General features: G+C 60.4%; 1 protein-coding gene across 3 annotated transcripts in view; it reads right to left on the bottom strand.

Annotated features, from left to right (window-relative positions):
• Positions 1–2,515: 2,515 nt before the first annotated feature.
• Positions 2,516–21,548, bottom strand: part of GRHL3 (grainyhead like transcription factor 3) — a 37,893-nt gene continuing 18,860 nt past the window's right edge. For 2 of the 3 annotated variants that reach the window (XM_075908608.2, XM_075908607.2), the window contains 11 exons: positions 21,055–21,211; positions 18,898–19,009; positions 18,112–18,206; positions 16,555–16,713; positions 15,633–15,708; positions 13,594–13,727; positions 12,465–12,502; positions 11,770–11,858; positions 11,417–11,502; positions 9,977–10,041; positions 2,518–3,956 (listed from right to left, as the gene is read on the bottom strand). In XM_075908608.2, coding sequence (XP_075764723.1) covers positions 3,842–3,956; positions 9,977–10,041; positions 11,417–11,502; positions 11,770–11,858; positions 12,465–12,502; positions 13,594–13,727; positions 15,633–15,708; positions 16,555–16,713; positions 18,112–18,206; positions 18,898–19,009; positions 21,055–21,211 — 1,126 coding nt within the window. In that variant the 3' untranslated portion in view covers positions 2,518–3,841. Of the gene's footprint in view, positions 3,957–9,976; positions 10,042–11,416; positions 11,503–11,769; positions 11,859–12,464; positions 12,503–13,593; positions 13,728–15,632; positions 15,709–16,554; positions 16,714–18,111; positions 18,207–18,897; positions 19,010–21,054; positions 21,212–21,548 lie in introns of all 3 variants that reach the window. The other variant, XM_075908612.2, reaches the window with a different exon arrangement.

The raw sequence follows: 21,548 nt of genomic DNA, 5'->3' as shown, positions 1-21,548 counted from the left end.
AGCTCTTTCCTTGATGTAAGGTGGGTGTGAGAGCCAGGGCAGGCTGGCATCAAACTAGGCTCTTGATCCTCCATTGCCCTATGCCACTTAGGCCAGTGCAACGTGAGTGTAAAACGCTACCTGCTCGGAATGGTGGAGCATCCTGCTGCACTAGTGCAAAGGCTGCAGAGGGAACAACGCCCACCTTGCACAACTCCAGGCCAGATTCTCAACTGGCGCAAAGTGGCACAACACTATCCGTGCTGCCTTTCGTTGTAGAGAATCTCAGCTTGCTTGTGACCTTATTCTGCTCTCACTGGTGACAAGCACAAGGAACGCCACCAATGTTCCCGCTAATATTGTCCAGCCATGTGTGGAATACATTTTGTTATGTGCACCAATGCATGTGTGGATGTGCACCACCAGGAGAAGCACAGGCTGCCAGCTGCAGGTGCTCTGCTACTCAGCGGGCAGCACCTGTATCTCTCCTGGGGCCGCCCAAGTGCTCACCGAACCATGTGGAATTACACTGGTGTGCAGAGGAGAATAAACCGCCAACGTTATTCATGTCGGATGCAACCAAGGATACATTGGGCACCGAATCTCAGCCCACCTGCCCAAGCCCTGGACACAGCCATGTTACGGACGAACCACTGCCCTCCATGTTCAGCCCCCAACTGCACAAGGGGGCAGCCTTTCCCCTGGGTCCTGGACTGCTGGGTACAAGCCAGATGCCCATTCCGAGGCACAGCTGTGTGCAGGCGTCAGGCTAGCGGCTACACAGAAACACGGGGCACACCAAGGGTGGGCAAAACTGGCTTTTCCAGCAGAGCAACTCACTGACTGAGGGGGTTGTGGTAATTACAGGAACCTCCCTGTATTACGGGAGGGAAACAGAACCAGGCGTTTTCTTGCAGCTCCGGAAACCTTTACCCCCCTCCAGCCCTGAGCCTCACCTGAGCCCTGCAGCCTCTGCAAACCCTGCCTCCCCTTCCACAGCCTGTTCCCCTGATGCAGCCCCCGCCCCAGCTGTATCCTGGCCCCACCCGCCCCATGGGGGACGGCTGTTACTCAGCAGCACCTGCACTGCCTGGGAGAGGGGACGCTGGAGGAATTGCTGAGCAGGAGTCAGGCCGGAGGAGACACTGAACCACGGTTACCACGGCGGCCGCGCTTGGCAGCCTGGTGCACTAGGCTCCGGGCAGTGCGTTCCCCTGGCTCTCTGTCTAGAGTCTGGGACCACCCACCACGTGCAAGGCCCAGCCCCCTAGTCCGAGTCCCATGGCCCAGAGAACCCTTCCACGGCCTCCCTGGGCCTTTGTGTCTGCCCAGGCCTCACCTCCCCAAACTTCCAGCAGCTGAGTGGAGACCAATTGGGCATTTACTTTCGTCTCAGTGCTTAGCTCCTCTATGGCTGGGGGCCCCCGGGCATTTCCCAATGGGGGCGTCATGCTCAGCCCTGCTTTCCCGAAAGGGAAACTGAGGCACCTAAGCCAGGGGGTGATGTGATGAGTTATGGGCAGAGCCAGGCACAGAACTGAGGGTCGGACTCCCTGTGCGGTAACCGGGGATCTGCACAAAGCCCCAGCAGTGCTTTAGAAACCTGGCGGGGATGCGGGTGGGGACTTGTTCTTGACTCCTCAGCACCCCCATTCCCAGCACAAACCGGCTTCCCCGCTGCCCCTTTTGGGCTCCAGCCCAAACCCCCCCGGGGGGGTAGGAGGGGCTGGCAAAGACCAAGAAGCTGACCCAGCACCTCCCCCGCCACCAGCTCACCCTCTTCTCCAGCTGGGCCGCACCCAGGGCCCCACCCTTGGGGGCCCACTTGGAGCAGCCAGGGCCTCCCCACCAGCAGGGGATCCCTCCCCCCAACTGGCAGGCGCCCCTCAGGATTTACCTCAGCAGCTGGCGAGCAGGCAGACTGGGTCTGCTCCACACCGAGCCCTAGGGACCTGCTGGCAGCCCCCCGCTGCTTGATCAGCCGGTGCACACAGCCCCGGGCTGCCGGGCTGATTAAGCAGCTGTGGGCTGCGGGGCGGGGCTGACAGGGCATCAGGGAGGTGCAGGCCGGCTCAGGCTCCGGGCTCAAACCAACATTGCTGCCCACATTACACGGGGGTCGCTGTGCCCCGGTCCTGCCCAGGCTCGGGGCTGGATGTTTACGGGGGTTAAGCGAACGCTGAGTCGTCATGGGCCGGTGACGCCACCTGGGACCAGAGGAGCCGATGGAGGGGGGTCGTTGGCTGAGGACAGGATCGTGGAGCCTTGTGAGGTGCCTGCAGAAGACTGACCAGGCCTCCCAACGTAGCCAGCCCCCGATTTAACCGAACGTTGCACAGTCTGATGCATGGAACAACCCCCTGGAATTTCTCTCCTCGTCCAGCCACCCCCCAAGTCACTCGCAGATGCTCCTTCCTGGTACAGTTGCCTTTCCCGGGAGCAGGAGGACAGGCTGGGGGGATTCTCCCTGCGGGGAGTGCCCGGGAAGGGGCTGCTGGGTCCTCACCGCCTAGACAGGAAGGGAGTAGGAAGCCTTCCCGCTCCCAGTGGTCCAGGGATGGATGAGAAGTTGCTTGGAGCAGGCAGGTGTCAGAGCAAGAGGCCACTGGGGAAGCAGTAGCCAGGAGAGCAGCTGTGGGGGATTCAGGAACTGGGAAGGGGCGGGACTGACTCAGAGGAGGTAGAGAAGCTCCAGGCCTAAGGGTGGCAAAGTACAGCAGCGTCGGGGGGGGAGAAGATAGAATTATCCCTGGCAGGAAACCAGGAAGTCTGATGCCTCAGTTTCCCAATACAGAGACTGGAAATAATCCTGCCCGTTGCACCCCCAGGCATGTGAGGGTACCTGTGTGGTTCTAAGTGTTATTTCTGCAACACGGACTGGGAGGGAGGCCCCCAGAAGTCAGTCTGTGTGCATATGGCTGGAACGTTGGCAGCAGCCGCTCTACAAACTGCCCTCTGACGAAAGAGCCAGTGTAGCTTTGCAAGCCAGGAGTTCTCATGTTATTACTGAGCGTGCAGAACACAAAACAGCCTCCAAGCCTCCCTCTACCTCCCTCCCCCTTGCCAGCCGGGTCCTGCCCATCGCTCCCACCGAGTCTGACACACACACGTCTGCTTTCCACCTCTGTCACTTTATTACTAGGGAATATATAAAAAACCAAGCCCACAGTTATAACAACGCAGTCACGGGGCAAGTGAAGCAGCCCGGTTTTGAAATGCTCTCGAGGTCACTGTGCGGGGTCAAATATAAAACGAGGCCTATTTATACATGTACAAAACAGAAGGACGCGCACATCAGCAGTGTAGAAAAGAATGGCTGAGAAGGGGTATTTCCATCCGGGCGAGGTGGAGGGGCTGTGCTCAGAGCCGCAGCGTCTGGGTAGCAGCCACGTGTAAATGCATCTGAGAAAGTCTCTGTGGACAGCGGAGCTGCCGGCTGGGGTAGGGCTGCTTGAAGGTTCCGCGTGGCTGACGGCTTAGTAGGAAGCTGCTGCCTAGTGGAGGAGTCAGCAACCGGCCAAGACAAAAGGAGAACAAAAGCCGTTGCTTGTCTATGTGTCGGCAGCTGCTGGGCGGCCGCATGAGCGGATCTGCCATCCCGGCTGTGAACCACCTTGGGGAGGGGGAGAAAACACAAAATACAAATAATAATAATAATAATAATTAATAATAATAAATTCAACAGAGAGAAGTTCCACGTTCACATTGATCCTGGACTGTCCAAGCACTTCTCCGAAGCAGCGTCCCAGCGCTGAGCCTCTGCCCCCGAGGGGGCCCTGGTCAAGTACAGGCAACCAGGCTTTGCTCGCTTTGGGTCCAGCTTCCGGAGAGAAGTCCCAACCTAAGTGCAGCCCTGGGCTCTTCAGAGCTCCTTGAGGGTGATCTGGATTTTCTCCTCTGCTTCCACCATGTCCAGCAGGAAAGCCGCGTGGTTGCTGTAGTGCTGGATGATGTTATTGTCCATGTTCACCAAGATGCTAGGAGAGAAGAGAGACCGGATTAGGGGCACAGCCTGCCGCGGAGTGGTGGGAACTGGGGCGTCCTGGATTCTCATCCCGCCCTGTCCCACTCCCTTCCCATGGGGCCTTGCGCAAGTCCTGGCATCTCCCTGGGCCTCAGTTTCCTCACACTGACCCCCTGGGCCTCGCAGGCTGGGGGGTCGCACGGTCCTTTGTCAGGCGCTTTGAGCTCTGTGCAAACACTGCCTGTTCTTGCCCCGGCCGGTTTGTAACCAGGCCCTTTTCGGGACAAGGCGGTTCCTTCGTGGGGCTCAGCGGGAAGGGGAGGCCATCGCCCCGTGGGAAAGCAGCTAGCCTGTTTCACGCCAGCAGCCGGCAAGCTGGGACCCCCACCCCTCTGAACAATGCCTGGCCCGCTATACCCCGCCCCAGGCGGCATGCATGGCCAAGCGGAGCCAGCGCGACTGGGAGCGTCTGTCCCACGCAGAGGCCCCAGACGTCTGGGCAGAGCGGGAGCACTGGGCGCCTGTGCATCCGGAAACGCTTTTGTGGGGCCTTGAGCCAAAGCAAGTGAGGCGCCCTCCCCACCTCTTCCGCCTGCCTGCTCCCGCCTCCCCCGTGCTCCTGCCGAGGAAAAGGGGTCGGGCTGCAGGGGCTCCCGAGCAGGGTTGGGGCGCTTCCCTCTGCTCCCCAGCAGAAGCACCGCGCAGGCAAAGCAGGGCAAGCTCAGCAATAAAGGGGCTTCCGTGTCGAGCCACTCTGGTCATGTGCCAGGCCCGGCGCGCAGGCCAGATCCCCACCAGGCTCTGGGCAGTGAAGGGAGATGCCCCGAGCGACAGCCCTGCGGCACGTGGCCCATCCGTTCTGAGGCAGGCAGCGTCCAGCCTCCGAAACAGGACGTGTCTCACGCCGGCGAAGGGACGAGTGTCGCCTTTCCATTCCGATTTGTTCATTCCGCGCGGTAGAATCGTCGCCACTGCTCAGGAATTTGCTCTTCTCTGCACTTTTCAGAAGATCTCAAAATGCTGCATAAGCAGGTTGATTTCACATATCTTGGGCCTTTCACTGCTGGGCATCACACGCGACACATGGGTAAACCGAGGCACGGAGCTGATACACAAGCACAGCAAGGAGGCCTTGGCCTCTCTGGCGATGAAGGGGGGAGAGGACAGAGATCCAGAGGTGATGGGGGTAGGTCGAAAGATGCGTGGACGGGCAGAGGCAGACCCGGAAGCAAAAGAGCCCTGTGATAGAAGGACAATCCGCCCAGCTGCCAAAGCCGCCCCACCCTCCTCTTAGATTCTTCCATCACTTTTGTACTGGCAGCTCTGCTCCGCAAGCCGGCTCCAGCCATCCCCCATGTGCACAGCCGGGTGCTGCTCCACACACTGCGTGGAAGCGTGGGGCTGTGTCCTGTGGTGCTGCCTTACCCAACTCAAGATCAAGATGACGTTAAATGACAAATGAGGCCTCTCCAGAAAGTCCTTCATCCACCTACAGCTGGGAAAGGTGCCGGGCTGGAGGCGACTTGTCCCACCCAGCCTCGCTTCAGCTTTGAAAAATGCCGCCCAGGGATAAGAAGGGGTGAACATGTCAGTTTAGGGTAAAAAATGGGGTCAAGTGTGTCCAGTTGTTAGAGCAGGGGCCACCAACTTCTGGTGTGACACTGGCCAATCACCACATTACCTCAGTTTTCCCATCTGTAGAATGGGGATGCTACGTGCCCCTGGCAGGCACTTAGCAATCCTCTGGTGAAAAGCCCACTGTAGATGCAAAGTGACATTCAAAATATTTACTGAATCAAACCTTCATCTAGGCCTGAATCAGACACAAGCTTTATGGGAGACTAGGGAAAGTTGGGTCAACTTTCATCCCCAGGCGTTTGATGCTGTTGCACTAGTGACCAGCAGGGAAGGAAAATCTTTGCACCCAAAGTGACATGAGTCACTCCAACCTCCCTAAAGTACGAGCCACTGGGAGTCACACAAACCCTGCTACTAGGCTTCCGGTCCAATATCCTACCCAAAGATACAGGTGGGAGAAAGTCAGACCGTGGATCACAGAGCCACTGAAGCCCATAACTGTAAGAAGCTTGCCCCTCGCTGCTATTGAGTCATCTTCCAATTCACTTCCTCTGCCTGTGGGGGCCAGGCAAGGAGATCAATGAGCTGACAAGGGTCACGCAGGAGTCCGTGTCCTACGGCGCAAACACGGTGGCTCCACTGAGCCACAAAGCAGCCACCCAGGAGAGAGAATGGCTTCAGGTGGAGCGCCGGGATGAATTAGGGCCAGGAGAGCACGAAGCATTTCTCAGTCTCCCGAGCGCTCGCAGACGCAGGGTCCGACCGGGGGCCCGGCGTTCCAGGGTCAGTTACCCGCTGGATGGGACGGTGTTCCACCTGCTCTGCTTTACTTGTGGCACCTTTGAAATGGCACAAAATGCTTCCTTGTTCCTCCGTGAGGGGCAGGGATAAGAACCCTGGGCTGATTCCACCGTTCCTGCGGCGCGTGAACCTCATGTCAGACACCGTAACAACACTCACAGTGTGGGTGGCTCCCTCAAGCAGTTTCCCTGGCACAAAGGAGCTCAGCTGTGTAGGGGACTCGGTGGCCGAGCACCCAGCCGGGCGCTGCAGTCAGCTCCAACCCGCGTTAGTAGGAACTGGACGCTGGGCGCCCACCTCACCAGCGCCCGCTGCAGCGTCGGTCTCAGCAGAGGCCGCTGGCGGTAGGAACAGCAGCCTGAGCTACTCCACAAGGGTCCCCTCTGGCCTGGGCTGAGGGACGTTCCTGGGCGGGAGTCAGGGGAGCATGCGCTGCTGCCGCCCGCGCTGGCCTTGGTCTTCGGGTAGCAGCTGCCAGTCTCCAGGGCTGTCGAGCTGGCGCTTAGGCCTTGGTTCAGGACCCAGCTCCGGTTCCTACCTCACTCTAAGCATGTGACCCGTCCCAGGGAAGCCCCGTTCCCTGTGTGCCTACAGCTTCCCACGCAGCTGAGTCCGGGCCGTGAGACGGGCCTTTCAGGCGCTCTCGGGCGGCGGGTGGCTCCGTGCCCACTGGCGTCGGGATTGAACGCCCCCACGGACGCCAGCACAGCGGCCATTTGAAGAGCCCGCCTGGGATGCGCATTTCGCTCAGACGCTCGCGTTGCTGTCAGGCAGAGTCGCTTGACACGAAGCCGGGCGCACCCGGTGGGGTTCTGCGACCGCTTCTCCCACCTCGTTAGACACAGGGCTCGTTGGGAAGCCGAACGCACAGCCCGGCACGGCGGGAATTCTCTCTGCCTCGTGCTGCGCTAACAGCCTGGGCCCGAGCCGGTGCGACCAGCGTGTTCGTTTTCCAGGCAGCCACTGGGGCTTGCGCAGCACGATCCTGTCTGGGCGTGGAGGAGCCTGCGTCGAGATTTATGGAAAGGCAGCATCCGAGTCCCTCCCCAGCCATCGGCCCAAGGGAGGGCACGCTCGCGGGGAGCAGGGCGGCTCCGTTATCTAGTCCAGGGCGCACTCTGGAAAGCGGCAATTGGCAGGCACCAGCCGCTCACGTCAATGGGCCAGATCCCCCCAGGGCTCCACTGAAGCCAACGGCGATGCCAGTAGAGGATCTTGCCTGTTGATTCAATGGGGATCAAGCCTGACGGGTGTTTCGCGTGACTAGCCCGTCCGAGAGGCCAGCTGAGGAGCACGCGGCACCGGGCTGGCGGGGTCTGCGCAGAGCTCAGCGTGCGGAGGGACGTCGTCTGCGCGGGCTCCCCTAAGGAGCGAGGCTCAGAGCGAGGCCCCGCAGACTCTGCCCTCAGCCCCAGAGGAGAGGTGTGCATGGCCAGAAGCCGCCGCGGTGGGGCTGCCCTGGGAGCAGGAAGGAGAGCAGCAGCGGGCATGCCCCGGCACATCCCCGAGGTGGGGTGGAGTCACCTGCGTGGGGCCCTTCCAGGATCGCTTGCACTGTGAACCAAGCGAAGGCGGATTCCCGCAGGCTCCCTGCTGCCTGCGCTCCCGGTGCGGGGAGAGGGTCCGTCCCGGGAGGGCCGATTACACCTCGAAATGGGGCGAGTTACAGAACGACCCAACCTCCCACCTGCGGCGCCCGGGGCATTTCTCTGGGGCTACTTAGCTCTGCACGATGCCCTCGGGGGAAACTCGTGGGCTCTTTCCAGGCACGGGACCCCTCGTGGGTAGGAGGGACCCTTCCGGTCCAACCAGCAACGCCTCCCTTTCAGAAAGCTCCCTCCGCCCCGAGGAGGGCGCCGCTCCCGAGTTAGGGACAAACCTCCCGTCACTCCACAAGCAGGTCGGGGGGCTCGGCAGCGGGTTTCCTGACACACGCGCCTCCGCGGGGGCAGGGCACAATGGACGTGCGCTCTGCGGAGTCTCTCTCTGGCAACGCGAGCCCTTTGGCAGAAGATTGGCGAGAGGCCCGCGGCCCAAACTACAGTATCAAACGATCCGCTGGGCGCGAACTCACCCTGCGCCTGTTCCCTTAAGAGCTGCCATGGCGGGTGCGCATTGTCCATCTTGTCCAGTGGCCTGCCTCCCCCAATGGCCTGCAGCGGAGCTGAACAGGCTAGTCATGGAGTGAGTCGCCCCTCTCTTACACTCCCAATTTCTGGGGGTCAGGGTTAGGGACACCAGAGAATGGGGTTGAACCCCTGAGCGTCTTGGCTAATAGCCGCTGATGGCTCTGTCCACCATGAATTTATCCAATTCGTCTTTCAACCCCATTATGCTTTCGGCCTTGACAACATCCCATGGCAAGGAGTTCCACAGGTGAGGAGTGCATTGTGGGGAAAAGCACTGTCGGACGGGGGAGGGGGGATAAGGCTGTCTGAAGTTACTCTCGCACGGCAAGGGCAGGCGGTACAGGCAGATTTACTGTTCTGGAGTCAATGGAGGAAACTCTTAGACAATCAGACCTGCCGATGTGGGGGCGGGGAGTCAGAGGGTATGTCTACACTACCCCCCTAGTTCAAGCTAGGGGGGTAGTGTAGACATACCCAGAGAGGGCAACTGCCCTGGAGCCTGGCAATTCTGAAGGGCCTCGCAGCCTCTCGGGTCAGGGTTGCTGGGGGAGTGTGCCACGCTCTGGGCCGCATGGAGGGTTGGGGGCGTGGCATGCTCGCTGCCTTGGCCCCGCCCCTTCAGAGAGCCCAGAGCCGGGCGTGGCTGCCAGCTCCCCTGCCAGCAGATGATCTAGCCCAGTGCGCTCAGTCTATGGGTCAGTCAGTCCGGGGGGCAGCCAATCACTGGAGCCGGCTGGTACCTAGAGGTGGGGCTTTGTGATGGAGTGAGAGTCCCTCCCTGCCCCGGCTCATTTCGCACGAGCCACCAAGCAGCCCACAGACGGTACCAACGCTCATCACCACTGGCCTGGCTCAGACCTGGACGCCTGCTCGCTGCAGAGCCCGGTGCCCCAGTGCATCACACCACTGCAACCGAGAACAGCGCAATCCCATATCCCTTCCCTGCGTCTGGCTCCCCAGCGAGGTTCCTTGTGTCCAGGGCCCCCTTGCCGCCAGGCTGCCCCACGTATGCTTGTGTAAGGCCTCGTGTGGCCGTCCCTGGGCTGGGGTCCGGCGCTCAGTCTGTGATGGCTGATGAGTTGGCAACTCTGCATGGAGCAGCCCGTGTGTAGCGAGTCAGCAGAACAGAACCCAGCACTTCCTAACCCTGCTCCCTTTTCTCTGCAGCTCGTGCTCAGGGCCAGCCCTGACGCCAGCTCTGCACACTGCCCACTGTACCTCGCAGATCGAGATAAGATCAATTCACTCTCAGCTCAGGCTCTCTCGGTCCATCAAACCACCCACCCAGCTCCGTTAGGAGACTTCACCACTCAGCATCAAGCGAGTGCAAACAAGCGTTATCCCAAATCTCCAGGGGCACAAAGGGTTCTGTGTCTCATCTGCTCCCCGTGGCACAGTCCTCACATCGCTCTGGTATTTATTGTCTTGTTAAAGTTCAGTCTCATCCCGGGTAGGGTGGGGGCGTGTGAAGATCCTGCAAAGATTCTGGGGCCCTGGCGCAAAGGCAGATGGGAGATTTGCTTACCCTCGTTTGCATTTTTTATAGACTTTGTAGATGCTTTCTTCAGGCAGCCCGTATTTTTCTGAAATCTGCAGGAGAAAACACGACCCTTCAGTCTCCGCACGTGCACAAGGAAATTCCAGCAGATAAAGCGAAAGGGATCTTTGCCTTTGAGTCTCTGCCCACTGGAAGATTTTTTCCCCACCTCCTTATAAAAATACCCCTGAGCTATGACTGGGTTTACAACGGGGGCCTGGCCTTCTGCTGGGGCAGGAGCAGGAGACCGGGGGCTACTCTTGGTTCCACCATTAATGTGGCACGTGACTGTGGAAGCCACTTCTGTGGTTCCTTGCACCATCCGCTCTATTTAGGCTGCAGCCCTGACCCCCACATGCCAGGAGAGAGATGCTTGTACCTTAGTGCTTGGTTTGCTGCTGCCCCTTGCCAACAGAACGCGCCTGCGTCTGGCTCTGCCTGCCCTGACTCCCTGGCAAGCGTGACAAGGCTTCCCGTGGGGGCCTCAGAAGCCCCTGGATGGGCTCTGAGATGGTTTGGGAGGAGAGGGAGCGTTTTAGGCTCGTCCGGCAGCATTTTCCTGAAGGTTCCTTGTCTGCCTGGCTGCTCTGCCATGGGGGGAATCTCCGACCTGACATTCTGCATCCTGCCTCCGCTCTGTTTTAAAAAGCAGCTCCCCTCCCCCCGCCGCGGCACTGCCACCAAGGGACCCCTGCACCAGTGAGGTGTGTGGTTTGTTGGAGCCACCCCCCAAGAGGCGCTCGGGTTATCAGGGATTCCTCAGATAGTCATCACAGAAACGCGCCCTGGCTGCAGATCGCCCGCAGGTAGAGCCAGGGAGCGGGGCGGGACGCTTTACAGCCGAGAAGCCGAGCAGGCGGCGACGAAAGGAGACTCCTAGGCCTCGCGCGCTGCCCTCTGAACAAGTCTGCGCTGCTAAGGAGCGTGCTCGGGAGAGACCCCGCCTTGCACGCCAGGGCCCCCCCCCCCGCCGGCAGCTCACTCCCTGCGGAGGAATTCTCAGCACCAGCCCCCGCCCCGGGTGAGGCTGGCAGGAGAGAAGCCGTGCACGGTCCCTGTGGGGAGCCCCCGACGGGAAGTGAACGCCGCACCCGAGCCCGCATTTCCTAGAACCCTGCGGGGGGGGGGGGTTAAATAAAGTCTGGGGGTCCTGGTTGCTGCCTTCGCTGCTACCGTGGCAATGGCCAGAGCCCTGGGCCCTTTAAATCGCTGTGGCACGTGGACCTACAAACTCCAGCGTGACCTGCACGGGCCAGGCAGCGCGGAAGGCTGGCTGGGGAAACCTGCCCCTTTCTGGGAGCTTGGAGCCAGACCCCCACGCACACACCTTGCCCAGCGGCCTGGCAAGTCTGTGGCAGCCCTGCCCCGCTGCCCAACGCTGGTTAATTGCAGTTCGTCTACAGGGCACAGTTGCAGCAGGAAACTTACAGCGTTTCGCAGTCCCTGGAGGTCTGGCGTCTTCAGCATGAGAGCGTCGAACACTTCCTCGCACTCCCGCCGCACGTACAGCAAGACTGGGACAGACAATGGGCAGCGTTTAAACCACTGGCGGCGGGTGTCGGCAGCGCGTAGCCAAAGCTCGCGGGAGCCCAGCTCTATGCAGACCCTGAGCGAGCTGGGCCAAGCGACAAGCCCCTTGCAATAGGGACGGAATCCCCCTGGGGTTATGGGCGGTGGCTCGGGGAGTCCCAGGCTAGGGACGGGTGTGAGGCCGGGTCTGTTTGCACAGGGCCTAGCCCCATGGGCTGCGGGGCGCTGAGCCCTCTCAGTAACAAGAATACCTCTCTTGGCATCTTCCTCTTTGGCCAGCTTGGAAGGCGACGGCGCGAACTCATCTGAGAACGAGGGGCAGCTCCGTTTTAACGGCATCCTGAGGAAACACGACCGGGGCCGTCAGGCAGACGTGTGACGGGAGCACACGGTCCAGCCACTAAAGCTGACGACAGAACCCATCCTGGCACTGGACTGGGCCAGGACCCGCCCGCTTTGAGTGCCAGAGGATCGCAGGCAGTGGGGGGCTAGGTTTGACATCCCAGGCAACAGCCACGTCCCAGAATGACTGGACCTGGGGCAAGAGCCGTGGATGTTAACCAGGGTCTTTCCACCGACACCAGTGGGCTCTGGACCAGGCCAGGGTGGGCGTCTGAACTAACCACCGCAGGGATTTGGAAGCAGGGGTCTGGCCAGTTCAGCTTCCTTTGGCTACTGGGGCCCACCCAGGGATCGTTCTCGTTTTTAAAACGTTGCCTTCCCGAATCGGCCACGATAGCCACAATGCCCCCGAGCCGGGGGCTCTTGGTGGTGAAGGAGAGGTGCCAGCAGCCTGCGTGTGGAAGCAGCGTCCCTTTCGCGCCGGCACTCATTCCTTCCCGCACAGGGCTGCAGGCAGCTGGCTCGTGGGCAGCCGGGTCAGAACAGCGACTGGCCCAGCGAGGCGAGAAGGAGAAATTCCCCCTCGCCGGGGGGCTTTTCCTACCTGTTTACGTCGGTCGGAACAGCAGCAGCAGGAAGCACCTTGAAACAAACAGAGAAGAGTTTTATTGAGCCCTGCTCGCCTTCGCTATCCCGGCCCGATCCTGTCCTTGGCCTCTGCTGTGGCGGGCCCAGGGGAGGGCGCTGCGCAGGGCATGCCATCCTGGCTCCATCTGAATCCAGGCCATTGTCTTCAGTGGAGCCCGGATTTCAGCCTTCGGTTCTTAGCTTGGCCCCTGCTGTGTGGGCTGGCGCGGAGCCTGGCACCACTTGGCATTCGCCTGTTTCCATGGAAGGAGCCTGCCCGGCCGCAGGGCGTTCAGCAGTCTGGGGGCCACGCCAGGCCTTGCTGGGCCGGGCCCTGGGGGATGCAGGCCCTGAGAAGGGTGCCCTGCGGGGGGCACGGCCCCGCTGGAACGGATTCATTCGCGGGGGCTGCTCTCAACCCAGCTGGGCTTTTCAAAGGCTGGAGCTTTGCGAGATGATTTTCCCCCTTAGACCCTCGTTTTCCTCGGGAACGCCCAACTGAAGAGCTGAGGAAGCGAGAGCCTGAGGGGGCCTCGTCCAGCCAACAGCCCAGCATCCGTGTCTTGTCACGACCCCCGGGAGCTTAAATCCTTATGGATCCTGAGCCCCCCACCCTCGGTTTCTCAGCAGGTTGCTGCGCGGCAGCCCACGTTCTCCTGTGCTCCCGCCTCCACACCGCCGCCCCAAATGTCATCTGGTAGCAAGACGACAAACTGTCGGGGCTGAATGCGCTCGTTTTGGACAAGCGATGGCCTCCCAGAGCGGGACGGATCTGTCCTGACCTCCAGCTCTTCTCAGCGGGGGGAGGGCCGAGTGAAGGGGGGGATATCCCGGGAGGGCGGTGTGCCGAATGGATTACTTGCTAGGGGTCATTTTCTGCAAATGCTTTTGCTCATTCCAGCTATTCAAGCCACTGGGCAAGTTGCAGGAAATACTCAAATTAAATCTCCCTTGACCCTGAAATTGCTCATTAATAAAGCTGATGCTGTGGGATTTTTGCTGCTGTACAAGATTCAGTTAGCGCCTGTCTCTAGGGCCTGCTCCACTGAGCCAGCTTTCCAGCGGTAGGTCTGGGTGTAGCGGGGGATGTTTTCACAAGGACTCACCACACCACATCGCTGCAGATTTGAAAAATGCACATTTGGAATAAACAAGACGGGCTGGGTTTCTAAATCCATCTCCGGCCTGAGGAATGTGATTTCGTTCCCTCGGAAGCCCGTCAGCAAACAGCCTTTCACACCTGCGGGTACAACGGGAAATCTCGTGTCAGGGAAGCTTTGCTAGTCCGCAGCACCACACCCGGGGGACCCGCCGTGCTATGACAGAGATTCGGGTGCCTTCCAAGAGCCCAAAGCTTGAAGAGTTATCGTGTGTCAGACACAAGGACAGAGCCCGAAGTCTGACCTGCAGATCCACGGGGTCACCCTGTGCAAGGCTTGGGTGCGTCATGGCCTTTACTCTGAAGGGTTCTAAAAGGAGCTTTTGGGGGGCTAGCACGGGAATACATTGCCTAGGGCAGCGTTTCCCAGGGGTGCTCCGGGGAACCCCAGAGTTCCGCGAAGCGAAAGTAAGGGTTCAGCAAGAACGCGGCACAGCCTCGCCCCCTCTTAAAGAGACAGAGTCTATTTTGCAGCTTTTGTTGTTGTTGTTCGACCAATTCTGGTGGGTCTTTTATTATTATTTATTTATTTATTTTTGTTTTGCTTAACAAATTCTACCCTGGCATTCCTCGGGGTTCCTTGAAATTCTTTTACGCTGAAAAGGGTTCCGTGGCCAAATAACATCGGGAAACACAGGCCAGGGGGTTGTGGAATCCCCATCCCTGGAGATATTGAAGAGCAGGCTGGACAGACACCTGCCAGGGATGGTCTAAGGTGCTGGGTCCTGCTGCGAGGGCAGGGGACAGGACTCGATGCCTCCCGAGGTCCCTGCCACTCCTAGGATTCGATTTGTCCTTGGAAGGGCCATTTGTGCTGCAGAGAGGCGCTCGCCTGCCTGGTGGGGAGGAGCGGAGGGTGGAGCCTGCCAGACCAAAGCCCTCGGCCACAGGGATGAGCGAGGGACCAGCGAACCCAGACACCAAATGAACACAGGCAACAAAACTAAACCAGGAAGGGCGCAGGCCTCAATGCGTGACCCGGGAGGAGACCCGGAGCAGCGAAGCCGACAGCGCCCACTGCCCCAGGCCAACTCCAGAGCCAGAGGAACTGTGCTGGGACACAGCCATGGACACGAGGCCTGAAACGAGTCCCCCGGGGGCAGAGAGCCCCCCTGCTCACCCAGCTCCCTCCTCCGGGCTGGTGGATGGCTGAGGTGGCGCCTGCCAGGAGCAGGCTAACAGTCCTGGGGAGACCACAGAGCAGGCCAGCAGGGCCCGTCTCCCCGCTGCGCTCGCAGGCCTCGCTCAAGACTTGAAGGAACCGGCTGCCGGGGCCCGTTCCCCAGCCCCACGGCGCATGTGACCACGAGGGGCTTTAACGTTTTACGTCCCTAGTACAGAGCCTGAGCCGCCCGCCCGCCCCGCGTTCCTGACAGAACAAGCCCCCGGAACAGCCCTGCGCAAGCACAAAGCCGCACTGGCAGAATATTGCGCTGGGGGAGGAAGGGCGCGGCTGTGGGAACGAGCGTAACAAACCCTGTTCTGCACTCACATTGCGAGGGCAGCCCTGGGCTTGCCCCTTCCTCCACGGTGCCCAGCAGGGCTAGCGGCCTCTCGCCCCCCGGCACAGGCGCAGCGAGCCAGGGTCTATTTGGCCATCTCGGCACATCGCTCCAGGCCGCCCCATCTCCCTGCTGGGCACTCGCTGCCCTCCGGCTCGGATGCCCGTGTCACGTGGCTTGGGCAGAGCTCTTCCTGGCGTGACCCGAACCTGGGCCCTTGGGAGACTGAGGCACAAGGCCTCTCCCATGGGAGCTCCAAGGCAGCTGGCTCTCAGCTCAGGCTGCAGAGCAAACTCCCCTCTCTGTACGTGGTCTCAGTGCCACTCCTGGGACAGTGCGCCACCCGAGCGGGGGGGAGGGGGACGGGCACTAGCTGTGCTTAGCCACTCACGTGGGGCCTGACCAGAGCCCAGACTCCTATGGATTTCAGTGGGCTTTGGATCAGGCCCCTCCTTCCCGCCCGGCCCTCAGTCCTTGTACTAACCGTTACCGGAGTCCAGGCATTTCCCTTTCCTTCTGAACTGCTTGCGCTCGTCATCTCGCATTTTCCTCTCTGCTCCCTGCAGGGAAGGCCAGGCAGCAGTTAGCCACTTCACACCAAACACCCTGGGAAACTGAGGCCCAGAGGACTCAGAGACTCACCCAAGGCCAAGGGAAGACCCGGTGTCAGAGCTGGGATCAGCGCGGGGGTGTCCAGATGCCCAGGTCTGGGCCCAGACACGTCTCCCCTTTACTTTTTAACACGCTAAGATCAGGCTGAACCCCCTGCAGGTGTCGGCAGAACGGGGCCTCAGCAGAGAATCTGGCCGTTGGGGGTTTATTGGACGCTTCCCTCTTGAATGGGGAGCCACAAGCGGCGGCCGACCCGGTCAGGCCTGTGTCTGGATGGAAGCGCTGGGCTGGCACAGGAGCCAGGCTCTGTGTGTGCGGCCATGGCAAGATTTGCCAAGGTCCAGTCAGACCCTGGCCGGACGGGTCAGACCAAAGGAACCTCGCCCAGGAACCTGTCGCCCCAGAGGGAATGAACAGAACCGGGAATCAGAGGCTGAATCTCAGGAAAAGCCTTTAAGGACTGAACTACCAGGGGGCACATCAGGGCTCCAAGGGGGGAGACGCCTCAGACCCGAGTCTAAACATTTGGTAGGACGAGCGGATACGTCCCAGGGCAGAATCCTGCGGAGGCCAGCGATGCCGACAGGAGCTTTGTTCAACTCTATCTCCTGCGAGCCAGACTCACTGGCCAGCTCAGTCTCCTCCCACGCACACGGCTGAGCCGGTCTATTCAGTCCTGCTGTCCCCTCTGGGCTGGGCTGGGCTGGGCTGGGCTCCCATCGCCCTCCAGCTGCAGGCCCCTTGCTCTCGTGGGGCGCAGTGTCACAGTCCCGGGAAGCAGGGAGACGCGCTACCTTATCGCAGAAGATCTTGATCTGGCAGACGGCTCGGTGCACCAGCCGGGCTGTGCCAGCGCCGCAGTCGTAGGTGTCGATCTGGAGGTTTAGAGGGACGCCTTTCACCCCTTTCTGGGAGGAGAAGTCTGTACTCAGGCAATTCACCCCAATAAACACCTGCCAACAGGAAGGGAGAATGTCACAGCCTGGACGGAACCTGCCACGACAGAGGGAGGGACGCAAGCAGAGGGCAGTGGACTCTTGTGAGAGTCATCCGGCCGCCTTCCCAATTTTCATCCCGCACACACCCAGCCACGCCTCGCCCATCTCGGTCCAGCAGATTCTCTGCTGCCTGCACCGCCTGCCTGCAGCCGTTCCCACCAGCCACTCCCACTCCCGCCGCGCCTCATCCCCACGCTGCTCGGGTGCACACGGCGGCCCCCGGCGCAGGCGGGGCAACTGGGCCCCGTACGCACAGACTGAAAAGAAGCCGTTTCTCTGTTGCATGAAGTGTCGTGGGACCAGAGGAAAGCTGAGCGGCACTTGGCGTGAGAAATGCAGCTGCCAGCCCTGTGCCGCTGGCAGCTCCCGGGCCAGTGTGCCGACAAAGTTTCTGGTAACAACTAAATTGTGTTTGGCTGCTGCATCCCGGGCATGTTTCCATCTTCGCCAACTGTGCCTTGGAGACGTTTGCTAACCTCTTGGCTTGTAAAAGAGGAAGATTGCCCCTGGGCTGCCAGCAAGGGCTACTGAGATCCCCGAGCAACGCAGAGTTCGCCCAAGCGGCTAACCCGAGAGACCCACTTTTATTTTGCTTTCAGGCTTGTTTTACCCAGCTTGTGTGTTTGCAAATGCTCCTTTCACCCTCCGCCTGGACACAAAGTCCGCAAGGAGGCCTGCTCTGAGCAGACGGATGGGAGACCAGAACTTCCCGCGGTGCGTCTGGCCAAGACGTCAAATAGATTCTAAGGCCAAAGGCAACCGCTGCAACCATTCAGCTGAGGGCCGGGCCAGGGACTACCACCCGGCTATTCCGGCATCCAACTGGAGGAGGGTTCTTGTTCCTTAATCTTTGGGGTGGGAGGGTTGTTTCCTTTAAAACCGTGGTGGCCAACACGCTAGCCGCTAGCCACGTGTGGCTACTTGGCGGGTTAGGTGTGGCTAGTTGGCTTTACGTTATTTACGCTTCCAGAATAATGTGGCTAGTTCGCTATAGCAATAGCCACTCTAGCAGAACTGGTTGGACACTGCGGCTTTACAAAATAACCCCTGCCTTGCCTGAGTGCCCGGCCCGCTCTCTGCGGAAAAAGGCTTTCTTCAGCCTCAGTCCCATCGCACTAGTGAAACGGGCTTGTCTGAGCGGGACGTGGACCGTTTGGAAGCCCATGGTGAGGCGTAAGGGCCAGAGAAGCAGGGGCCTGGTAAATAAACCGGGCCAGGGACAAGAACTCGTTTTGGATTTGAAGCGCCGTTTGTCTCAGCCGAAGGGGAAAGGACGCGCCCCGCTCAGAGGCTGCTGGGCCGTGACCGAGCCTCAGGAAAGCCCTCTCCGTTCCCACCGCCCTCGGGCCGTACCTTGGCTTCCTCGTTGGCGTTCCACACGAAGGACAAGGCATTGTAGGCCAGCTCCTCGACGTGCTGCACCGTGTTGAAGTTTTCCTTGCAGTCGGCTGAAATGCATCGAACGGGCGATTGAGTCTTTGATGGCAAAACTAGAGTCACTTCGGGGTCCGCCAGGAGGTTTTTGGCCCGGTGTGCATTGGACACGTGCACACAAGATGGGACGTGGGGCGTGACCGTGCCTGTGCAGCGCACGGGAGGTCCCACTGGCTGGAGGACGCCCTTGTGTGCTAGAAAAGGACACCTGCATACGTGCTCAGGGGGCCAGACAGAGCAGGGCACAGCCCGTCCTGGGGTACACTGGCTGTGGTTCCCTGTCCCATCTGGGGGCACTGAGACCACAGCCTGAGCTGAGAGCCAGCTGGCTTCTAGCCCGTGCTGTGGAGGCTCATGCACTAGGCCCAGTTCGGGGAGAAGGTCGTTCCCATCCCAGGCTTGTACAACTGAACAGGAAAAGGGGAGGGTTTTTCAAAGGGGCCTGAGTAACGGAGGAGTCCAAATCTCAGTGACTTGGCTTCTGCGTGAGATTGGAAAATGGAATTTAGGCTCCTATGTTGTTTAGATGCATTTGAAAATTTCAACGTAACCCTTTAAAAGTAGCCAGGCAGAAGGGCATCGAAGCCAGCAGCTCGTTCTGCACGTTGCATCTCTGCGCATTACAACGGGCAGGGAACACGTGCTAAAAATAGCCCAGAGCGCCCACATATTCAGCGGTCGCCCCGGGAAGGCCCCGCTGCGTACCAACGTCAATGACTCGCTGCTTGGCCGTCGGCTGGCGCGAGTGCCAGTGCTTCCAGAACTTCAGCTGCTCCGTTGGATTCTTTTCATTGTCAAAAACGATCATCACAGTGCTCTGAAAAATAAGCAGACCAGCCCCACGTGAGAACACGCCAGGGGCCAAGCATACTGAGCTCAGAGACAGCCCTCATCATCCACAGGCCTCAGCACACGTTGTATCCTTCTCCCCGTTTTACTGCTGGGGAAACTGAGGCCAGGGCATGGGACAGGACATGACCAAGGCCACATGGTGAGTCAGTGGCAGATCTGGGGAGTAAACTCTTCTGACTCCCAGCTACTGGCTGTAAACACAAAATCACGCTGGGCCCTACTCATTCATTGATGAGGTGAGCTGTAGAGTCCTCCCCCTGTTCTACTGTGTGCATGGTGCTGGAATGGCTACGGGGTACGATAGTTACAGGGTCATTTACTGCTACTAATGCTCTGCTCTTAACCACAATGTTTCCCCCAGAACCTCCCGGCACTTCACACCCATTCCTTGGTGCACTGGCCCATCATGCTGGGGGGAGGAGATGCAGCTTCTAGCCAGGGACATCCTGGAGAACAGCCGGCCCAGCTGCACCCCAGTGGTCATCCAGCTCCTACCTCCGTGGAGCACTGGGCCGTGCTATGGGCGTGGAAGTCGGCTGATTCACCCCTGTGCTGGGGAGGTGGTTTACACTTCCCCCTTCACGGCGCCATGGTGGCGTGAGCAGAGCACCCGATGGCTGCTCTCACTTGCTGTAATGGCCACAATGGGCCGTTGTGGAGGAGCAGGGTTCCCAGGGTGCAGCTCTTGCTTTGGCTACAGACTCGCTGCCCTCCGGTCTCCTCTGGAACGCCCCCGCCCCCAGGACTCCGCTCGCCCCGTGCCAGGCAGAGGGGCCAGTGTTCCCTGGCAGCCACCCAGGGGAGAGTCAGCTGTTGCCCAGCTGATTGGCGAAGTGCCCACAGCTGGCAGCATGGGTCTCTGCCGGTGGTACATGGCGGGGAGCGCCCGGTTCCGGGGTATCCCCCTGCGTGAGCAGCGCTAACCCCGGCTCGCCCGTCCTTTCAAACGAGCGGCGTGAAGGGGCCGCGTGGCACTGACGCTCAGGACCCATCTTAGCCCCCCGAGCATTTTCCAGGCCGCCTTTTGGAAGGTCTGGCTCATCCATTCAGCCTGGGCGCCCGGTGTCAGGGCCCAAGAGTTCGGGTGCTCTGCGGAGAACCCCAGCCCAGGGGCTAACTGGCTTATTGGCGCAGTGGCCTTCAGGTGCGGACACGCTAGAGACCAGGCCGAGACCATCCCCTGCCTGGAGCGTGTGCGTGTGCTCACGCGCACACACACACAGATGCACAGACGTGCGCACACACACGCACACACACAGATGCACAGATGCGCACGCACACACGCACACACACAGATGCACAGATGCGCGCGCGCGCACACGCACACACACAGATGCACAGACGCACACGCACACGCACACGCACACACACACGCACACACACACACGGATGCACAGACACGCGCGCACACACGCACACACACAGATGCACAGACGTGCGCGCACACACACACACAGATGCACAGACGCGTGCACACACATGCACAGATGCAGACGCGCGCGCGCACACACACGCACACACGCAGATGCGCGCGCACACACACAGATGCACAGGCGCGCGCGCACACACACACACACAGATGCACAGACGCACGCACACACATGCACAGATGCAGACGCGCGCACACACACACACACACACGCAGATGCACAGACGCGCGCACACACATGCACAGATGCAGACGCGCGCACACACACACACGCAGATGCACAGATGCGCGCACACACACACAGATGCACAGACGCGCGCACACACGCACACACACACACACAGATGCACAGACGCGCACACACACATGCACAGATGCAGACGCGCGCGCGCGCGCACACACACACACACAGCGCCCACGGGAGTGTCTCTTGGGCCCCTCCCCCAACTGAGCAAGCCAGCGGCCAAGCATCTGGGTTCCGAGTTCCGAGTCCCTAGCCCGTCCCTTGCACCAGGGCCACCCCGCCCGTTTCTCGCCAGGCTCCAGTCCGTGCCCAGGGCAGCCAAGCACCAGCGTCCTACCTTCACTCTGCGGGAGGACAAGTGTGAACATTTGCCGTCTCCGGCCGCCCTCAGGGTGACGGGGTAGAACTGCCCTTTGTTGAGGTACGCCATGGGCGAGTCCCCAGATTTGATGTGGACGGCTTTGGGGGAGCCCAGGGAGTATTCGAAGTCACTCCTATGGAACAAAGGAAGAATGAGGCACAACCTCACCCACGGGGCAGCGTGTGGGCTGGGACCTGCAGCGAGGAGCCAAGCTAGTGCCCTAACCACTGTACCGTGCTGCCTCTCCAGCCCCGCTGCGTGCCGACGAGGCAGGGCTGTTGCAACGGGTACTTTGCTGCAGGGTGGTACGAAAGCTCGTGTGGGACGTGTGCTGCAATGCCTCGCCAGCACCCGCGCCAGAGGCAGGAGCGAGGCTTTCGGATGCCGGAAGCCAGGGCCCATCAGTGTCCCCGCGGGGAGGTCACAGCGGCCTCCGGTGTGATGGAGTGCAAGCTGGGCGCGGCGTGGCC

This window comes from Pelodiscus sinensis, chromosome 26 (genome assembly GCF_052426305.1).
Source record: "Pelodiscus sinensis isolate ZL-2025 chromosome 26, ASM5242630v1, whole genome shotgun sequence".
NCBI lineage: Eukaryota > Metazoa > Chordata > Testudines > Trionychidae > Pelodiscus > Pelodiscus sinensis.
This window is presented reverse-complemented; position numbering and strand designations above follow the sequence as displayed.